The sequence below is a fragment of the Macaca thibetana genome, chromosome 9 (genome assembly GCF_024542745.1).
Source record: "Macaca thibetana thibetana isolate TM-01 chromosome 9, ASM2454274v1, whole genome shotgun sequence".
Classification (NCBI taxonomy): Eukaryota; Metazoa; Chordata; class Mammalia; order Primates; family Cercopithecidae; genus Macaca; species Macaca thibetana.
The window spans coordinates 5,732,204-5,752,074 of NC_065586.1; the positions used below are offsets into that span (position 1 = coordinate 5,732,204).

The 19,871-nt window shown below is 40.5% G+C and overlaps 1 protein-coding gene across 3 annotated transcripts in view; it reads right to left on the reverse strand.

The window, feature by feature from the left end:
- GDI2 (GDP dissociation inhibitor 2) overlaps positions 1-19,871 on the reverse strand; it is a 533,972-nt gene that overhangs the window by 15,145 nt on the left and 498,956 nt on the right. For all 3 annotated transcript variants that reach the window (XM_050804622.1, XM_050804620.1, XM_050804621.1), the window contains 4 exons: positions 16,494-16,593; positions 14,326-14,460; positions 5,292-5,490; positions 4,579-4,710 (listed from right to left, as the gene is read on the reverse strand). In XM_050804622.1, the coding sequence (XP_050660579.1) occupies positions 4,579-4,710; positions 5,292-5,490; positions 14,326-14,460; positions 16,494-16,593 (566 nt within the window). The remainder of the gene's footprint in view (positions 1-4,578; positions 4,711-5,291; positions 5,491-14,325; positions 14,461-16,493; positions 16,594-19,871) is intronic.

Sequence of the window (19,871 nt, forward strand, 5' to 3'; positions counted from 1 at the left end):
ATCATAGCATACAACGTCAACATACAAATATTTCTGTATACTAGCAGCCAACAATTTCAACACAAAAGAAAGACAATTTCATTAACAGCAGCATCAATACAAAGAGATCTGAACAAAAATGTGATAGATCTCTACAATGAAAGCTATAAAACACTGCTGAGAAGAAAACCTAAATACATGGAGAACAATCATATTTATGAACTGGCAGACTCAGCATAATTAAGATGATCATTTTCTCCAAACTGATCTACAGATTTAACTCAATACCAAAATCCCAGCAAGCATTTTTCCTAGAAATTGACAACCTGATTTTAAAAATGCATATGGAAATGCGAAGGACCTAGAACAGCCAAAACAAATTCTGAAGAAAAAGTTGGACAAAGTGTTATCACCTACTTCAAGACTTAATATAAAACTATAATTATCCAGACAGTGTAGTACTGGCATAGGAAATACAAATCACTGAAATAAAACTGAGTCCCAAAACGAACTCATACATAGCCAACTGATCTCCCACAAAGCACCAAGACCACCTAGAAAAAAGGAAGTCTTTCCAACAGATGCAGCTAAAACAACTAAATATTGGTATATAAAAAAAAAAGAATAAACTTCAAGTGAACCTCAAGTTTTACCTCATCCCACACACCAACACTGTTTCAAGATGAATCAGATTTAAATGCACAAGTAAAATTATACAACTTCTTAAAAAAAAAAAAAAAAGACAATAGGAGAGTATTTCTGTGCCCTTGGGGGCAAGTAAAAGACTTCTAAAATAGGACTCAAAAGGCTATAAATATTTTTTTTTAAATTTTTTTTTTAAATATACTGGACTTCATCAAAATGCAACACTTCTAGGCCAGGCGCTGTGGCTCACGCCTGTAATCCCAGCACTTTGGGAAGCCAAGGCAGGAGGATCACTTGAGGTCAGGAGTTAAGAGACCAGCCTGGTCAATATGGCAAAACTCCATGTGTACTCAAAATACAAAAATTAGCCAGGCGTGGTGGCGCACGCATGTAGTCTCAGCTACTCAGGAGGCTGAGACACGAGAATTGCTTGAACCTGGGAGGCAGAGGTTGTAGTGAGCCAAGATCGTACCAATGCACTCTAGACTGGGTGACAGAGCAAGACTCTGTCTCAAAAACACAGTTAACACTTATGCTTATCAAAAGACCAGCCATAAACTGGGAGAAAATATTCTTAAAAATACATATATGACAAAAGACTTGCCCCCAGAATACACCAAGATCTCCTACAAGTCAAAAATAGACAAACCAATCTTTAGAAATGTGCAAAAGACTTGAATAATCACAGCACAAAATTATACAAATGGTCAATAAGCTCATGAAAAGGTGAGCAACATGAGTCAAGAAATGCAAATTAAAACCATAATGAGATAGCATTGCACACCCACTTGGGCAATTAAAATTAAAAAGACAATACTAAATGTTGACAAGGATGTGGAGCAACTAGAACTCTCACACACTGCTGAGTGTATACACAACGACACAACCACTCCAGAACACTGTTTTACAGTTTCGTATGAAGTCAGACTTCTGTCTGCCATATCAGTCAGCAATTTCACTCCCAGTATTTACCCAGAAGAAATGAAAACCTATATCCCCACAGAAAGACTTTTACATGAAAATTTCAGTGCCTTCATTCATAACAGCCAAAAACTGAAAATGAACTAGATGTCCACCAAAAGCAGAATTGTATGTTCATATAATTTATATAATGGAATTCTACTCAACAATTAAAAAAAAAGAATTGGCCAGGCGCAATGGCTCACACCTGTAATCCCAGCACATTGGGAGGCCAAGGCAGGTGGATCACCTGAGATCAGGAGTTCAAGACCTGACCAACATGGTGAAACCCCGTTACTACTATATACAAAAAATTAGCTGGGTGTGGTGGCGCATGCCTCTAATCCCAGCTCCTTGGGAGGCTGAGGCAGGAGAATCACTTGAACCCAGGGGGTGGAGGTTGCAGTGAGCTTTCACCACTGCACTCCAGCCTGGGCAACAAGAGCAAAACTCCATCTCAAAAAACAAAAGAATTAATGGCACATGCACCAATATGGATGAATCTCAAAAATATGAAAAAGACACAAATGGGAACATAGTATATTATTCCTTTCACCTGAACTTTGAAAACAAGCAAAAGTAATGTATAGTGACAGAAATCACAGATTTAGTTGCTGGGGGTGGGGAACAGTATTCATTATGAGGTGACACGAGGGAACTTTATGGGGTGAGGAAAATGTTCTATACCTTCACTCAGGTTTTAGTTAAACCCAGGACAGGGATAGGTCTATACATTTATCAAACTGATTTTTTTAAAATATATATATTATTTATAAAATGAAAAAATACAAGAATAGCTACTCCTGCTCGCTTCTGGTGTCCATTTACATGAAATATATTTTTCCACCCCTTTACCTTAAGTTTATGAGTCCATGTGTGTCTGGTGAATCTCTTGAAGACAGCAGATACTTGGTTGGTGAGTTCTTTTTTTTTTTTTTTTTTTGAGACGGAGTCTCGCTCTGTCGCCCAGCCCAGGCTGGAGTGCAGTGGCGCGATCTCGGCTCACTGCAAGCTCCGCCTCCCGGGTTCACGCCATTCTCCTGCCTCAGCCTCCCGAGTAGCTGGGACTACAGGTGCCCACAACTGCGCCTGGCTAATTTTTTGTATTTTTAGTAGAGACGGGGTTTCACCGTGGTCTCGATCTCCTGACCTTGTGATCCGCCCGCCTCGGCCTCCCAAAGTGCTGGGATTACAGGCGTGAGCCACCGCGCCCGGCCGGTTGGTGAGTTCTTAATCCATTCTGCTATTCTGTATCTTTAAAGCGGAGCATGTAGGCCATTTATATTCAACATTAGTATTGGGATCTGAGGTACTATTCTATTCATCATGCTATTTGTTTGCCTGAACACCTTGGTTTTTTTTTTCTTCACTGTGTTACTGTTTTATAGGTCCTATGTGATTTATGCTTTAAGCAGATTCAATTTTGGTATTCTGATAATTTGTTTCAAGATTTGGAGCTCCTTTTAGTAGTTCTTGTAGTGCTGGCTTGGTAGTGGCGAATTCTCTCAGCACTTGTTGGTGTGAAAAACACTACTTCCCTTCATTTATGCAGCTTTGTTTCACTGGATACAAAATTCTTGGCTGATAACTGTTTTAAGGAGGCTAAAGATAGGACCCCAATCCCTTCTAGCTTTTAGGGTTTCTGCTGAGAAATCTGTTAATCTGATAGGTTTTCCTTTATAGGTTACCTGAGGCTTTTGCCTCACAGCTCTGAAGATTTCACACCTCACTTTACTTCATCTTGACTTTAGATAACCTGATGACTATGTGCCTAGGCGATGATCTTTTTGCGATGAATTTCCCAGGTGTTCTTTAAGCTTCTTGTATTTGGATGTCTAGATCTCTAGCAAGGCCAGGGATGTTTTCAATTATTCCCTCAAATTTGTTTTCCAAACTTTTAGATTCCTCTTCTTCCTTGGGAACACCGATTATTCTTAGGCTTGGTCGTTTAACAAAGTTATTGGAGGCTGTGTTTTTTTTTTTTTTTGTCTTTGTCAGATTGGGATAATTCAAAAGCCTTGCCTTTGAACTCTGAAATTCTTTCTTCTACTTATTCAATTCTATTGCTGAGACTTTCCATTGCATTTTGCATTTCTCTAAATGTGTCCTTGATTGTCAGAAGTTGTGATTATTTATGCTATTTCACTGGAAATTTTTCCATTTATATCCTGTATCTTTTTTTTTATTTTGCTAAGTTGAACTTCACCTTTCTTTGGTGCCTCCTTGATTGGCTTAATAATGACCCTGTGAATTCTTTTACTGGCAATTCAGAGATTTTTGTCTTGGTTTAGATCCATTGCTGGTGAGCTAGTTGACCTTTTCAGGGTGTCAAAGAACCCTGTTTTGTCATATAACCCCAGTTGTTCTTCCAGTTCCTTCTCATTTGGGTAAACTATGTCAGAGGGAAGATCTGGAACTCAAGGGCTGCTGTTTAGATTCTTTTGTCCCCCAGGGGTGCTCCCTTGATGTGGTGCTCTCCCCTTTCCCTTAGGGATGGGGATTCCTGAGAGCCAAACTGCAGTGATTGTTATTTCTCTTCTGGATCTAGCCGCCCAGTGGAGATACCAGGCTCCAAGCTGATACTGGGGAATATCTGCAAAGAGTCCTGTTATGTGATCTGTCTCCAGGTCTCTCAGCCATGGATACCAGCACTTACTCCAGTGGAGGTAGTAGGAGTGTGAAGTAGATTCTGTGAAGGTCCTTGGTTGTATTTTTGTTAAGTGCGCTGGTTTTGTGTTGGCTGGCCTCCAGCCAAGAGTTGGCGCTTACAAGAGCACATCAGCTACAGTTGTATAAAACTGGATTTTTTTTTTAACTGAAGATCCGTGCATATTGTTATATGTTAATTTTATTTCAATAAAAACAAAAAGCATCGTATAACTCATAGACTGATCTCATCTCATTATTTAAACTATATCTCATATACACATTATGTTGAAGACGAGGTTTTGGATCAGTGAGGTTTTAGCTAATAGGTTAAACATAGGCTCTTACCTTGCAAATCCTTGGGGCAGTTCTCCAAGGCCATAGAGTGGATAAAGGTATGGGCTTTTGCCATATCTTGCCAAAGACTCACTGTAAAGTTTAATTCTATTAATGGTTTCATAACATGGTTGATCTAAGTAGCTGGAGAAAAGGAAATGAGTATTAGGAAAGGGTTTTAGTCTTCATTCATGATGTTCAATTTATAATTTTTTCTGAAGAGATTTCAATCCACTATCTTCATTTTGTTTTTTTTTTTGTTTGTTTTTTGAGACAGGGTCTCACTCTGTCACCTAGACTGGAGTGCAGTGGTGCAATCTCGGCTCACCACAACTTACACCTCCCAGGCTCAAGTGATTCTTCTGCCTCAGCCTCCCAAGTAGCTGGAATTACAGATGCGCACCACTACCTCCCAGCTAATTTTTGTATTTTTATTAGAGAGGGGGTTTCGCCATGTTGGCCAGGCTGGTCTTGAACTCCTAACCTCAAATGATCCAGCCAACTTGGCCTCCTAAAGTGCTGGGATGACAGGCGTGAGCCACGGCGCCCGGCCTCTGCCTTTATATGTCACTTAAGAGGTCCAAACAACTAATTCCAACTAGAACCTCTGCCTTCATAGTGTAATATGGCTAAGTGTTTGTTTTGTTAGAATTTCCACTTGGAAGAATTGGGAAATTTAGTGAGAATTTCAAGAAAAATACAAATCTGAAAACCAAAATACTTACTCATCAGTTCTATAAAGTGCAAGAGCATGCCCAGTAAAATCTATAACATCTTGACCCAAATCAAATTTCTTATACACCTCTCGCATTGTGGTCTTCTTAGGATCAATGCCTTCAAAAGTTCTTGGATCTTTTTCATCGAAGTTGGCGACATACACTAGGAATTTCCTGAAGCGACGTTTTTCAAACAGTCCCATTAGGCCTAAATAAGAAAGTATTTTTCACAAAGCACATTCACAATCAGACATTGAGGAGAACAAAGTATGAGAGCAAAGTTTACACATGCCATGTTATCAACTGCAGATGCAGGATGCAATTTTTTTTTTTTTTTTGGATGGAGTCTTGCTCTGTCACCTAGGCTAGAGTGCCATGGCGCGATCTCAGCTCACTGCAACCTCTGCCTCACGGGTTCAAGTGATTCTCCTGTCTCAGCCTCCCGAGTAGCTGGGATTATACGTGACCACCATTATGCCCAGCTAATTTTTGTGCTTTTAGTAGAGACAAGGTTTACACCATGTTAAGCTGGTCTCAAACTCCTGACCTCAGGTGATCCGCTCACCGCAGCCTCCCAAAGTGCTGGGATTACAGGCATGAGCCTCCGCGCCTGACCAAATGCAGGATGCAATTTAAGATATGGGAGTTTACACAGCATGGCTTCCAGTTTCACAACACTTTAAGATAAACTGACTCCATTATAACAGGTCACTTATAAAGTCTTCAATTTTACTACACAATTACAAGTAATTAAAACCAGAACCTAAGTGAATGAAAAATGTCAAATTTGTTTCTTACTAGGTACAAGGTAAATGTGACTCTGAACAAGTATCCATGAAGCCATCCATCTGAAGAGTCTTCCTTTGACAACTGTGATCTACACTCAGGCAATTGCCTAAATTCTGAATGCTCTTCCTTTTCTGCCTCTGTATGCTAAGATACAACTGGGCATTTTATGATAACAGTTTAAGATACCAAGAACAAATTGACCTCAGTAAAATTTACATGATGCTGCTGCTGCTAGTCACTTACTTTACTGAAGTCCTACATAAGCAACCAATTCACTGCATTTTACACTAAAAAACAGAAGAAGCCACAAATGACCACTTTATAAATCCTCAGCTTTTACTACTAGGCTGTATTTCAACTAATCATAGATGATAGACAAATAGCCAATAAAAAAGAAAATGTTCTGGTTTTATCTCCCTTCTCCCCCCTTTCCTAAGCTGTATAGCTATTTTTAAAATACAACTACAGTTTTAAAAACAAACTCTCAAACGTTTCTATTGACAGCTTAATGTTTTGATAGATTTAATATTACAGCCAAGATCATTTTCCACCCAACAAAACTGAAAATTAAAACCATGAGGCTGGTCGGGTCGTGGTGGCTCACGCCTCTAATCCCAACACTTTGGGAGGCTAAGGCGGGTGGATCACTTGAGGTCAGGAGTTCAAGACCAGCCTGACCAACATGGTGAAACCCCGTCTCTACTAAAAATACAAAATTAGCTGGGTGTGGTGGAGCACGCCTGTAATCCCAGCTACGTGGAAGGCTGGAGCAGGAGAATCACTTTAACCCAGGAGTCGGAGATTGCACTGAGCCGAGATTGCGCCATTGCACTCCAGCCTGGGCAACAAAAGCGAGACTCCATCTCAAAAAAAAAAAAAAAAAAAAAAAAAAAGAAACATGAGGCTATTAATGACAACTGACTACGTTTAATTTTTTTAAAATTAAGATTTACAACTCAGCCTTTTAAATGGACGGAATGTACACATAGTAAAGGCATAAGGCTGAATAGAAATATCCTATTACCACATCAGCACCATCCTTAAGACACAGGTGTAGTTGTCAGAGCTGGGTGTAAGACAGGCAAAAGGAAACATGAATCACTATTTCAATGCAATTAAAACTTAGGTATCATATTCCGGTCGGCACAGCCTGTCAGAACCTAAAGCTATTACTAACAGTTATTTTGGAGTATCTCCCAACTTTTGTTTATTTAATAGAAACTTGAGTTGCTGTTACCAACTTCTGTTTTAATCAAAATCAAAATCTATCATGTTCCCCCTTCTCTTTCCTCTCCTTTATTTTTCCTCCATTACCTGATCCTTACCCAGAGAGGGACAGAAATCAGTGCCGCTCCCGTTTTACACAGCACAGAGAGACGTCCTAGCTGTTTTTCCATCCCTTAATTCCATGTTGCTATGCATGGCGCCAAATAGTGGTCTCAATGACTAGCTGTTATGGCACCAGAACCAGATATAATTGTATTACAAACACTCCAGACACCCAGTGCTCATTCTGAAAAATTCCTAATTGAAAAAGTTCAAATCAATGTGTTTCCTACTGTGTTTAATTTTTTTTTCCATAGAAACAAGGTCTCGTCATGTTGCCCAGGCTCCTAAAGTGTTGGAACCACAGGTGTGAGCCACTGCATCTAGTCCTACTGTGTAATTTCTTACAACTACTATTTATCTATGCTGATGCCATCCCAGATCACCTTATTTAAAGCATCCTTCTCACACTCCCTCCTTCCTCTTTCCCCACAGCAATCTATCACCATTGGATAAGCCTTTCTGTATTTACAGTTGTTCCTTGAGTAACACGTCTGAACTGCCACTTTATATGTAGATCAGAGGTGATCAACTTTTTGGCTTCTCTGGGCCACAATGGAAGAAAAAAATTGCCCTGGGCCACACAAAAAATACACTAACGATAGCTATAAGCTTTACAAAAATTGTGGAAAACAAACTCATAATGTTTTAAGAAACTTAACAAATTTCTGCTGGGCTGCATTCAAAGCTACCCTGGGCCACATACTAGACAAGCTTGATGTAGATTTTTTTCTTGTCAATAAATGTACTGATTTTTTTTTTTTTTAGACGGAGTCTCACTCTATCACCCAGGCTGGAGTGTGCAGTGGCGCGATTTCAGCTCACTGCAACCTCTGCCTCCCAGGTTCAAGCAATACTCCCACGTAAGTGTCCCAAGTAGCTAGGATTACAGGCATGCACCACCAGACCTGGCTAATTTCTTTTGTATTTTTAGTAGAGATGGAGTTTCACCATGTTGGACAGGCTGGTCTCAAACTCCCTAACTCAAGTGATCCGCCTGCCTCAGCCTCCCAAAGTGCTGGGATTACAGGCATGAGCCACTGTGCCCAGTCAAGTTTGTTTTTTAAGTTCTACATTTTATTTTACTTGATTTTTTTTTTCCTTTTTGAGATGAGATCTCTGTCACCCAGACTAGAGTGCAGTGGTGCAACCATGGCTCACTGTAGCCACCAACTTCCTGGGCTCAAGCAATCCTCCTGCATCAGCCTCCTGAGTAGCTGGGACTACAGGCTATTCAGCTAATTTTTCTTCTATTTCCTATAGATATACAGGGGTCTTACTAGGTTGCCCAGGGTGGTCTCAAACTCCCGGGCTCAAGCGATCCACCCACCTCGACCTCCCAAAGTGCTAGGATTACAGGCATGAGCCACAGTACCCGGCCAAATGATTTTTTTTTTGAAGAGATAGGGTCTTGCTATATTTGTATATATCGCCCAGGCTAGAGGTGCAGTGACGATTCACAGGTGTGATCATAGCACACTATAGCCTCAAACGCCTGGGTTCAAGCAATCCTCCTGCCTTAGACTACCAAGTGGCTAGGATTACAGATGCGCAGCAACAAGCCCGGCAGATCTGTGACAATTTGAAAAAACTTGCAGATGAACTGCATAGCCTAGAAATACCAAAAAAATAGAAATATCAAAAAAAATTAGAAAAAAGTAAAGTATGTCATGAATGCATAAAATATATGTAGATATTTACTATCATAAATATACACAATTCTATTTCAAAGTTAAAATTTAATCACAAAACTTATGCACACAAACACAGACCAAACATGGTGCCACTGTAAACAAAGATGTAGTATTAAGTCTTAAATGCATAAGATTAACTGGAGTACATACTGTACTACTTTAATAATTCTGTAGCCACCTCTTGTCGCTAATGTGGTGAGCTCAAGTGTTTGAGTCTCTTAAAACTATGTGACAATAATCATCCCTGCATGAGCAGTTCACCTCTCCAGTAAACTATCACAGTAAAAAGTGATCTGTCCTTGTTCTCGCATATTTTTCATCGTGTTTAGTGCAACACCATAAACACTGAGTAAAATGTAGGACCCACAGGGAATGCCACTGATGCTGAAGCGCTCCCAAGAAGTAAAGTCATGACATTACAAGAAAAAGTTGAATCCCTTGAAACGTACCAGCTGACTTCAGGTCTGCAGCTGCAGTTGCCCGCCATTTCAGACAGACAATTCATCTCATACACACACACACACTAAACTTCTGGTATCAATAAATCCAGTATGGTACTGTAAATGTATTTTTTCTTCCTTACCATTTTCTTAGGGGCACTGTCTTTTTCTATAGCTTACTTGATTGTAAGAACACATTATATAATACATTATCACAAGGCCAGGTGTGGTGGTTCACACCTGTAATCCCAGCACTTTGGGAGGCTGAGGCATGTGGATCACCTGAGATCAGAAGTTCAAGACCAGCCTGACCAACATGGTAAAACCCATCTCTATTAAAAATACAAAAAATTAGCCAGGTGTGGTGGTGCATGCCTGTAATCCCAGACACTTGGGGAGGCTGAGGCAGGAGAATCTCTTGAACCTGGGAATTGGAAGTTGCAGTGAGCCAAGATTCCGCCATTGCACTCCAGCCTGGGCAACAAGAGCAAAGCTCAGTCTCAAAAAAAAAAAAAAGAAAGAAAAATCACATATAAAATAAATGTTAATCAACTACTTGGCTATTTATGTTATCCGTATGGCCTCCATTCAACAACAGACTATTAGTAGTTTCGGAAGTGTCACAAGTCTTGAAGTTTTAATCTCTGAAAGTGATCTAAGAGGCTGAAACTAACTTCCTCCAAACTCTTGTTAATGTTGGTATTTTGACCTCCTCCCATGAATCATAAATGTTCTTGGCTGGGTGCAGTGGCTCACGCCTGTAGTGCTAAAACTTTGGGACTCTGAGGAGAGGTGACTGCTTAAGCCCAGGAATTCAAGACCCCTAGGCAATATAGCAAGACCCTGTTTATACAAAAAATAAATTATACCACTATAGGCATGCATGGTGGCATATGACTATTTTGGGAGGCTGAAGAGAGATAACTGCTTGAGTCCAGGAGTTCGAGACCAACCTGGACAGCGTAGCAAGACCTCACTTCTACGAAAAATTTTTTAAAATGCACCATTATAGGCATGTGTATGCCGATAGTCCCAGCTACTCAGGAGGTTAAGGCAGAATGATCGCTTGAGCCCAGGACGTCAAGGCTACGTTGAGCTGTGATCGTGCCACTGCACTCCAGCCAGAGCAACAGCGTGAGACCCTGTTTCAAAAAAATACATATATAATAAATGTTCTGGGGCCGGGCACAGTGGGTCACACCTGTAACTCCAGCACTTTGGGAGGCCGAGGTAGGCAGATCACTTGAGGCTAGGAGTTTAAGACCAGCCTGGCCAATATGGCAAAACCCCATCTCTACTAAAACATACAAAAATTATGGCCAGGCACAGTGGCTCACGCCTGTAATCCCAAGCCTTTGGGAGGCCAAGGTGGGCAGACCACCTGAGGTTGGGAGTTTGAGACTAGCCTGACCAACATGGAGAAACCCCGTCTCTACTAAAAATACAAAATTAGCCGGGCGTGGCGGCGCATGCCTGTAATTCCAGCTACTCGGGAGGCTGAGACAGGAGAATTGCTTGAACCCGGGAGGCAGAGGTTGCGGCGAGCACACCATTGCACTCCAGCCTGGGCAAGAAGAGCAAAATTCCGTCTCAAGAAAAAAAAAAATTAGCTGGGTGTTGGTGGCATGTGCCTGTAATCCCAGCTTGTAATCCCAGCTACTCAGGAGGTTGAGACAGGAGAATTGCTTGAATCCAGGAGGCAGAGGTTGCAGTAAGCCAAAATTGTGTCACTGCGCTCTAGCCTGGGTGACAAAGGAGAAAAAGTAACTGTCCTGTTTACACTGAATGAGCAGAAAACATTTGGGATACTGTCTGTGGTCTGGCTGCCATATTATATATAGGATCTTGACTAATTAGAGAATTTCCAAAAAGTGGCCAAGAGATCTAGATAGCACATTATATGAGAAAAAACTAAGGAGACTCAAGTATTTAGTATGGAAAAAAAAGAATTAGAAGGTATGTAATGATTTTTAAAATATCTAAAAAGCAATATATTATTTCTTGTGGTTAAGAGTGTGGGATTCTAAAGTCAAACAGACCTGGCTCCACAACAGATACTAGCTATACTAGTTTGTGCTTTCCTTTTATACCTCAGCTTTCCCATCTGTAAAATAAAATATAGTAATTGTACCTGCATCTCACAGGGTTGCAGTGAAGAACTATATAAAGTCAGATAATACACATAAAGTACTTAATACATATATGCCTAGCACATAAGTGATCAAAAAACTGAGTTCTTGTTAAAATTATAAAACAACTTGTTCTTATCCACCCATCTCTTGAACTTTGCCACCTCTCCACCTTTCCTTACCCCATTCCTTCATTCTGCCTAGAATTTTCTTGCCTGCAACTCAAGATTTCAAAATCCTTTCCATCGATATAGAGATGCTGATAAGGTGTAGTGATTTGGTCAAAATGCATAAAAGTGTTTACTAAAATAAGTGAATTCTACTGTACATAAATTATACCTCAATAAGCCTAACCTTAAAAATATATACATAAGCATATGCACTTATTTAAAAAAAAAAAAAAAAAAAAAAAAACACAGAAGAAGGATAAACCAGAAAATGATTACCTAACAGGTCAGAAAGAATGGAAGTAGAAAAGTAAGAATGCAACCAAGACTCTAAATATATCTTTTAACTTTCAAGCTGTGTGTTTTATATATCTGAAAAAATTAGAGAAAACTGTCAAAAGATAATTTCTATTAGATGAAGAAGGTAACTGAAGCTTTAATATAAATAAGAGCTCCAAGAAAGAAAATGTAAAAGAAAGAACCTACGACCTTTGTCCCCCAAAAAAAAAAAAAAAGAAATTCTACTTTTTATTTTTATCTAAAAAAAATTTTGAGGCAGGGCCTCCCTGTCACCCAGGCTGGAGCACAGTGACGCGATCACAGCTCACTGCTGCTTTGATTTCCTGGACTCGAGCGACCCTCCTGCCTCAGCCTCCACAATACCTGGGACTACAGGCACGTATCACCACATCTGGCTAATTTTCTTATTTTTTGAAGAAACAAGGTCTTGCTACGTTGCCCGGACTGGTCTTCAACTCCTGGCCTAAATTAAACCTCCTACCATGGCCTCCCAAAGCAATGGGATTACAAGTGTGAGCCACCACACCACGCCACTGTTAAAAAGGATTCTATTCAAACTCAAACTCCTACTTCTATGAAGATACTTTATTTGGATTAAACTTTCATAGTCATTTAAAAGATTTACAATAATTTTGAACCCATGATTACACTACTAACTACCCCCAACTGAATGAGAAATTGTTCCTTCCCTTCCCCAATTGTCAATCCTAACCTAGCCCTGATTTTTGCGGTATTTTTTACTTTCTGGCTATGTCTTTAATATTTTATACCGAATATTTTCTCCCCTAATCAGAAGTAAATAGAGATAGAGGAAACTGCCATAATAATTCAAATTAGGTTTACAGATGAGAAAACTTTTCAGCACTGATGTCAAAATAATTATGACAGAACTCATGAGCACTTTTCCTATTCTCCCAGTCTATATCTTCCCCTCTTCTAAGTTCCCTGGAGCCCTCACCTACCCTTAGTTATACAAATTTATCCTTCCCCAAATTGCTCCATACAAGGACTAAAACGTCTTGAAGAACAAAAGGTATTTTCTAGAGTGTTTGCTATTTAAGAGAGACACTGAAATAGGAAATGTTAACCAGAACTCTTTGGTGAGGCAACAGAGGAAATAATGTTGGGCAGAGAATAAATATCACTCCAAGACTGGGTGCAGTGGCTCGTGCCTGTAATCCCAGCACTTGGGGAGAATAAATCATTCCAAGGCCAGGCGCGGCCGTGAGCAGTGGCTCATGCCTGTAATCCCAGCACTCTGAGAGGCCAAAGCAGACAAAACACCTAAGGTCAGGAGTTCAAGACCAGCCTGGCCAACATGGTGAAAGCCCGTCTCTACTAAAAACACAAAAATTAGCTGGGCGTGTTGGTGCATGCCTATAGTTCCAGCTACTCAGGAGGCTGAGGCAGGAGAATCGCTTGAACCTGGGAGGTAGAGGTTGCAGTGAGCCGAGCTCACGCCATTGCACTCCAGCCTGGGTGACAGAGCGAGATTCCATCTTAAAAAAAAAAATATATATATATATATATATATGTATCTCATTCCAAACTCACCAGGAGTTCCTAAAATCAAAGATATTGGGGATTAGTAACAAGACCAACTAGAAGATGAGCATCATCAGAACGAGTACTTCTCCTGTTGGCACATTGGGTAATATAGTGTAGGGTAAGCTTAGTAACATGATTAAGCACTGGGGCTCTGAAGCCACACTACCAGTATTTCAATTCCAACCCAGCTACTTATCCCAGCTACTTACTACCTATGCAATTTTAGGCCTGAGTTTCATCACCTATAAAAAGGAGACCCTATGTCATAGAGACGTTTCAGAAGTCAAATAAGAAAATGATATTGAGTGTTCAATACAAAGCCTTTAGACACAGCAAATACTCAACAGAAAGCATAGCCAATATGAATTACTATGAAAAGAACACTATTAACCCTAGATAAGCTCAGATCCACCAGCCACAGGGTAGATGGTCTATAGATGATCATTTAAACTCTAAGCTTCAAATGGGTAGGAATTTTTGAACATTTTGTTCACTGATGTGTTCCCAACTGCCTAGAACAGTGTCTGGCACATGATAGACATTCAATAAATATTTGTTGACTGGGTCCTCTCTAAGACTCTTTTCCAGTATAAAATCTCATTATTCTGAGAAAAATAAAACTAATTACTGGAGAAAATAAAACTACTTACTAGATGCCAGGGCTTCTGCTTCAGTGGAAGGAACCTTGTAGATTTTCCCGCCCTTATAAACGAAGCTGCCTTCAGTCACTTTAAAATCCAGATAGCGAGTTACCTCTGTATAAAGCAGCATCTTAACCAGCTGACCTAGAAAAGTCACATAATTCAAAGTATAACTTAAGACTATAAATTATAAAGAACATTTACTAATACTAAAAGCTTCTCAAATTTTTCCTAATAGTGTTCAATAACTCCAACAAAATAATTTTTTTTTGAGACACAGTCTCCCTGTTGCCCAGGCTACAGTGCAATGGCACAATCACGAGCTCACTGCAACCTCACCTCAGCTCCTGGGCTCATGCAAGCTTCCAGCCTGACACTCGCGAGTACCTGGCACCACCATGTCTGGCTAATTTTTTTTTTTATTGTTTTGTAGAGATGGGGTTTTGCCATGTTGCCCAGGCTGGTCTCAAACTCCTAAGCTCAAACAATCCACCCACCATGGCCTCCCAAAGTGCTGGGATTATAGGCACGAGCCACCGTGCCTGGCCCAAAATAATCTCCAAAGTCACATTTTAAATAAGACAACCAGAATGCATACTTATTGCACTGCGTATTACAAGTTTTTATTATTTTTTATTTTTTTCTACTCAAGGTTGAATACATAGGTTTTTTTAATATTACAACTTAAAGGTTAATAATTTTATCAACTTGCTTTTGCAAAAGCAATGAAAAATTTATTAGATATATGAGGTATGGAATTATAGCATTATTGGCCAGGCACAGGTGGCTCACACCTGTAATCCCAGCACTTTGGGAGGCCAAGGAGGGACTGTTTGAGCCCAAGTGTCCGAGACCAACCCACACAACACAGTGAGACCTCATCTCTACCATAACACAAAAAAATTAGCCCAGTGTGGTGAGACACCCAGCAAATCAGGACACTGAAGTGAGAAGATCACTTGAGCCTAGGAAGTCAAGGCTGCAGTGAGCTATGATTGCATCACGACACTCCAGCCTGGGTGACAGAGTCCCTGTCTCAAAAAAAAATTAATAAAAACAAACAATAGAATATAAACTCAAACAAGGAAAAAGGATAGCAGATGCTTTGCTTCATGTGCACAAACAGACCTATAACCAACAATTTAGTTCTTCAATGTCATCTCAGAAAACAGTACTAATATTACAGCAATTAAAAAAAATACTAAGCCTGTAATCACAGCACTTGGGAGGCGGAGGTAGGCAGATCACTTGATGTCAGTGACCAGCCTGGCCCACATGGTAAAACCCCGTCTCTACTAAAACTACAAAAATTAGCTGGGCATGGTGGCACATACTTGTAATCCCAGCTACTCGGGAGGATGAGGCAGGAGAATCGCTTGAACCAGAAGGTGCAGGTTGTAGTGAGCCAAAATCATGCCACTGCACTCCAGACTGGGTGACAGAGCGAGACTCCGTCTCAAAAAAAAAAAAAAAAGAGGCCGGACGCGGTGGCTCAAGCCTGTAATCCCAGCACTTTGGGAGGCCGAGGCGGGTGGATCACGAGGTCAGGAGATCGAGACTATCCTGGCTAACATGGTGAAACCCCGTCTCTACTAAAAATACAAAAAACTAGCTGGGCGTGGTGGCGGGCGCCTGTAGTCCCAGCTACTTGAGAGGCTGAGGCGGGAGAATGGCGTGAACCCAGGAGGCGGAGCTTGCAGTGAGCCAAGATCACGCCACTGCACTCCAGCCTGGGAGACACAGCGAGACTCCATCTCAAAAAAAAAAAAAGAAAAATAGACTTAGATCCTCTAAAATAAAAAAAAAGATGAAAATACAATTTAAAAACCCTACAAACTAGAAAAACATTAAAATAATGCTGTTTCAAAAGGCCCAGTTATTTAAGACTGTCATAACCATCAACAGGTAAGTCTATGCCAAAGGCTTACAATCTTGGTATGTATTATGCCACAGCAGCATCTGTTTCTACAGAACCGATTACTAATAAGTCATAACCCCTTCCCTCCTTTTCTAACTTATTGACTCCAGACATCTAATGGACCATGTTACTCACCATGCTGTTCCATTCAACAAAATCCAGTTCCTCATACCCAGAATAGTACTCTCTGTCAAAAGTTAGTTTTGATAGTAAAATTGCAATTAAAGTACTGTCAGAGATTTAAGTTAGAATTCTTTACCATTAGCCATAAGGAACTTGGGAATCAAGTCAACATTCCAGTCTCTTCCTCTCCCCATTGACTCAGGTGGTGATCCTGGTATTTTAAATCTTTTGTATAACTAAAAGCAAAAGAAAAAACAGCCATAATGTTAACAAAATTTAATTTTTTATTACAATATGTACATATTTTTTATTAAGTGCTTTTAGTATAACTAAACACCACTACACTAGTAAAGTATAAGGGCATTTCATCTTTTATCAGATAAAATTTTTAGCAAGGTCCAATATATATATAAGTTAATTACTAAACTCATAAATGTTAAAATTAACAAATGTGGCAGAAGTAAGGTTTTTCACTAGCAGAAAAGAATATAAAACAAGGCCAGACGCGGTGGCTCATGCCTGTAATCCCAGCACTTTCTAATCCACGAGGTGGGTGGATCCCTTGAGCTCAGGAGTTTGAGACCAGCCTGACCAACATAGTGAAACCCCGTCTCTACTAAAAATACAAAAATTGGCAAAGCATGGTGGCTCACGCCTATAACCCCAAGCACTTTGGGAGGCTGAGGCAGGTGAATCAGGAGGTCAGGAGTACAAGACCAGCCAGGCCAAGATGGTGAAACTCCATCTCTACTGAAAATACAAAAATTAGCAGGGTGCAGTGGCAGACGCCTGTAATCCTGGCTACTCAGGAGGCTGAGGCAGGAGAATCATTTCAACGCGAGAGGCAGAGGTTGCAGTGAGCCAAGATAGCGCCACCGCACCGCAGCCTGGCAACAGAGTGAGACTCCGTCCCAAAAACAAAAATTAGCTGGGTGTGGTGTGTGCCTGTAATCCCAGCTACTCAAGAGGCCAAGGCAGGAGAATCACATGAACCTGGGAGGTCGAAGCTGCAGTGAGCTGGGATGGCACCACTGTACTCCAGCCTGAGTGACAAAGCGAGACTCCATCTCAATAAATAAATAAATAAAACAAGATTATTTGTCAATGACACTGTATAGTTCTCTACACAGACTGTATATGCAGAACTAGGGTGTCTCTGACAAATAGCAATCATTTAAACTCATTCTCTCCCAAATAAAAAGCTATCAAAGGCTTAATTTTGCTTTCATATTATGTAAGGAATTCAAAATAAACCTTAGATTCTTCCTAATCAGAAAAGACAATTAAAATTAGTTCCAGTTCATTTATAATTTTTGAGCTTTACTTAGGTATAACTGATACATAAATAACTGCCTACTTTCTGCGTACATTTTGGTGACTCTAGACACAGGGTACACCCGTAACATCACCACAAGGTACCAATCATATCTATCACCTCCAAAAATGTCCTTTTGTTCTTTTATGATGCGGTAAGAATACTCAATTAATTTATAATTCACATGAAATGAAATGAAGCTCAGATTTCAAAAAGCTTGTAAAGTTAGAGAACAGTAACTTGAGCTCATGAATCCTACTGCTAAGGTAGAACAGAAAAAGCAAAATTAGTAGATATTTATTCAATAAAAATTCTAGCTGGGCGCGGTGGCTCATGCCTGTAATCCCAGCACTGTGGGAGGCCAAGGCAGGCAGATCACCTGAGACCAGGAGTTCGAGACCAGCCTGATCAACATGGTGAAACCCCACCTCTACTGAAAATACAAAACAATTAGCTGGACATGATAGTGTACTCCTGTAGTCCCAGCTACTTGGGAGGCAGAGGCACGAGAATCATTTGAGCCCAGGAGGTGGAGGTTGCAGTGAGCTGAGATAGTGCTACTGCACTGCAGCCTAGGTGACAGAGAAAGACTCCATCTTAAAAAAAAAAAAAAAAAAATTCATGACTCTCTGAATACATCTGGGGAGAAAAAAAGGAAAAGAAATCTTACTCATCATATTGAAGATCAGCTAAGAAATATACTAGGCCAGGTGCAGAGGCTCACACCTGTAATCTCAGCACTTTGGAAGGCCAAGGCAGGCAGATCACTTGAGGAGTTCAAGACCAACATGGCCAACAAAGAGAAACCCCCATGTCTACTAAAAATACAAAAAATTAGCCAGGCGTGGTTGTCCACGCCTGTAATCCCAGCTACTCAGAAGGCTGAGGCACGAAAATCACTTGAACCCAAGAGATGGAGGTTGCAGTGAGCTGAGACTGCACCACTACACTCCAGCTTGGACAACAGAGCAAGACTCTGTCTCAAAAAACAAAATAAAAATAAAACAAAATTAAGAAAAGAAAAAAATTGTGAAGAGATTTGTAGATTAAGAAAATAAAGAGGTGCCCAGGCATGGTGGCTCTCACCTATAATCCCAACACTTTGGGAAGCCAAGGTGGGAGGATCACTTGAGGCCAGGAGTTTGAGACCAGCCTGGGCAACACCTACAGAGAGACCCCATCTCTACAAAAAACAAAATAAGCCAGGCAGGTGGTATGCATCTTTAACCCCACTACTTGGGAGGCTGATGCAGGAGGATCACTTGAGCCCAGGAGTTCAAGGCTACAGCAAGCTACGATACACTGCTGCAGTTCAGCCTGGGCAACAGAGCAAGACTCTGCCTCTTAAAAACAAACAACAACAACAAAGAATAAAGCACTCAGGCGTGGTGGCACACGCCTGTAATCCCAGCAGTTTGGGAGGCCAAGGCAGACAGATCACATGAGGTCAAGGGTTTGAGACCAGCCTGGCCATGATGGTGGAACCCCGTCTCTACTAAAAATACAAAAATTAGCCAGGCATGGTGGTGCACGCCTGTAATCTCAGCTACTTGGGAGGCTGAGGCAGGAGAATCACCTGAACCCAGAAGGTGGAAGCTGTAGGGAGCTGAGACCGTGCCACTGCACTCCAGCCTGGGCGGCAGAGCGAGATTCTGTCTCCAAAATAAATAAATAAGAGAATAAAGAGAAAATTATACCAAATACAAAAGACTAAATACTAAAATACTAAACAGCTACATTAAGGGATTACTGGGATCACTGGGAAATTTAAATATGGTTCTGGATATGATATAATGGTATTATGCTTATGTAGGAGACTGTTATTCTTAGCAGATGAATGCTGAAATATTTTGCTCAAGCCTCATGTCTTATTACTTTCAATGGATCAAAATCAGTAAACAAAACAAGAGACATGAAAAAAATACAGCAAATGTTAACTGCTGAACTCCAATGGAAGATTTTTTTTATACATCGTATTATTCTTTAAGTCTTTCTGTATTACTGAATATAGAAAAACATCCTTTTTGATAAGTATTGTCTAATAAGTCACTGATTAAATAAAAGTCATTGATGATAACTATCTCCCATAAAACACAGTACAGGTCATATCCATACATGCAGGTGTTCAACAAACCTCACACAGAAAAACAAATCAATATGTTAAAATGCACTGTGGAAAGGCTATGTGTCCATGTTCAA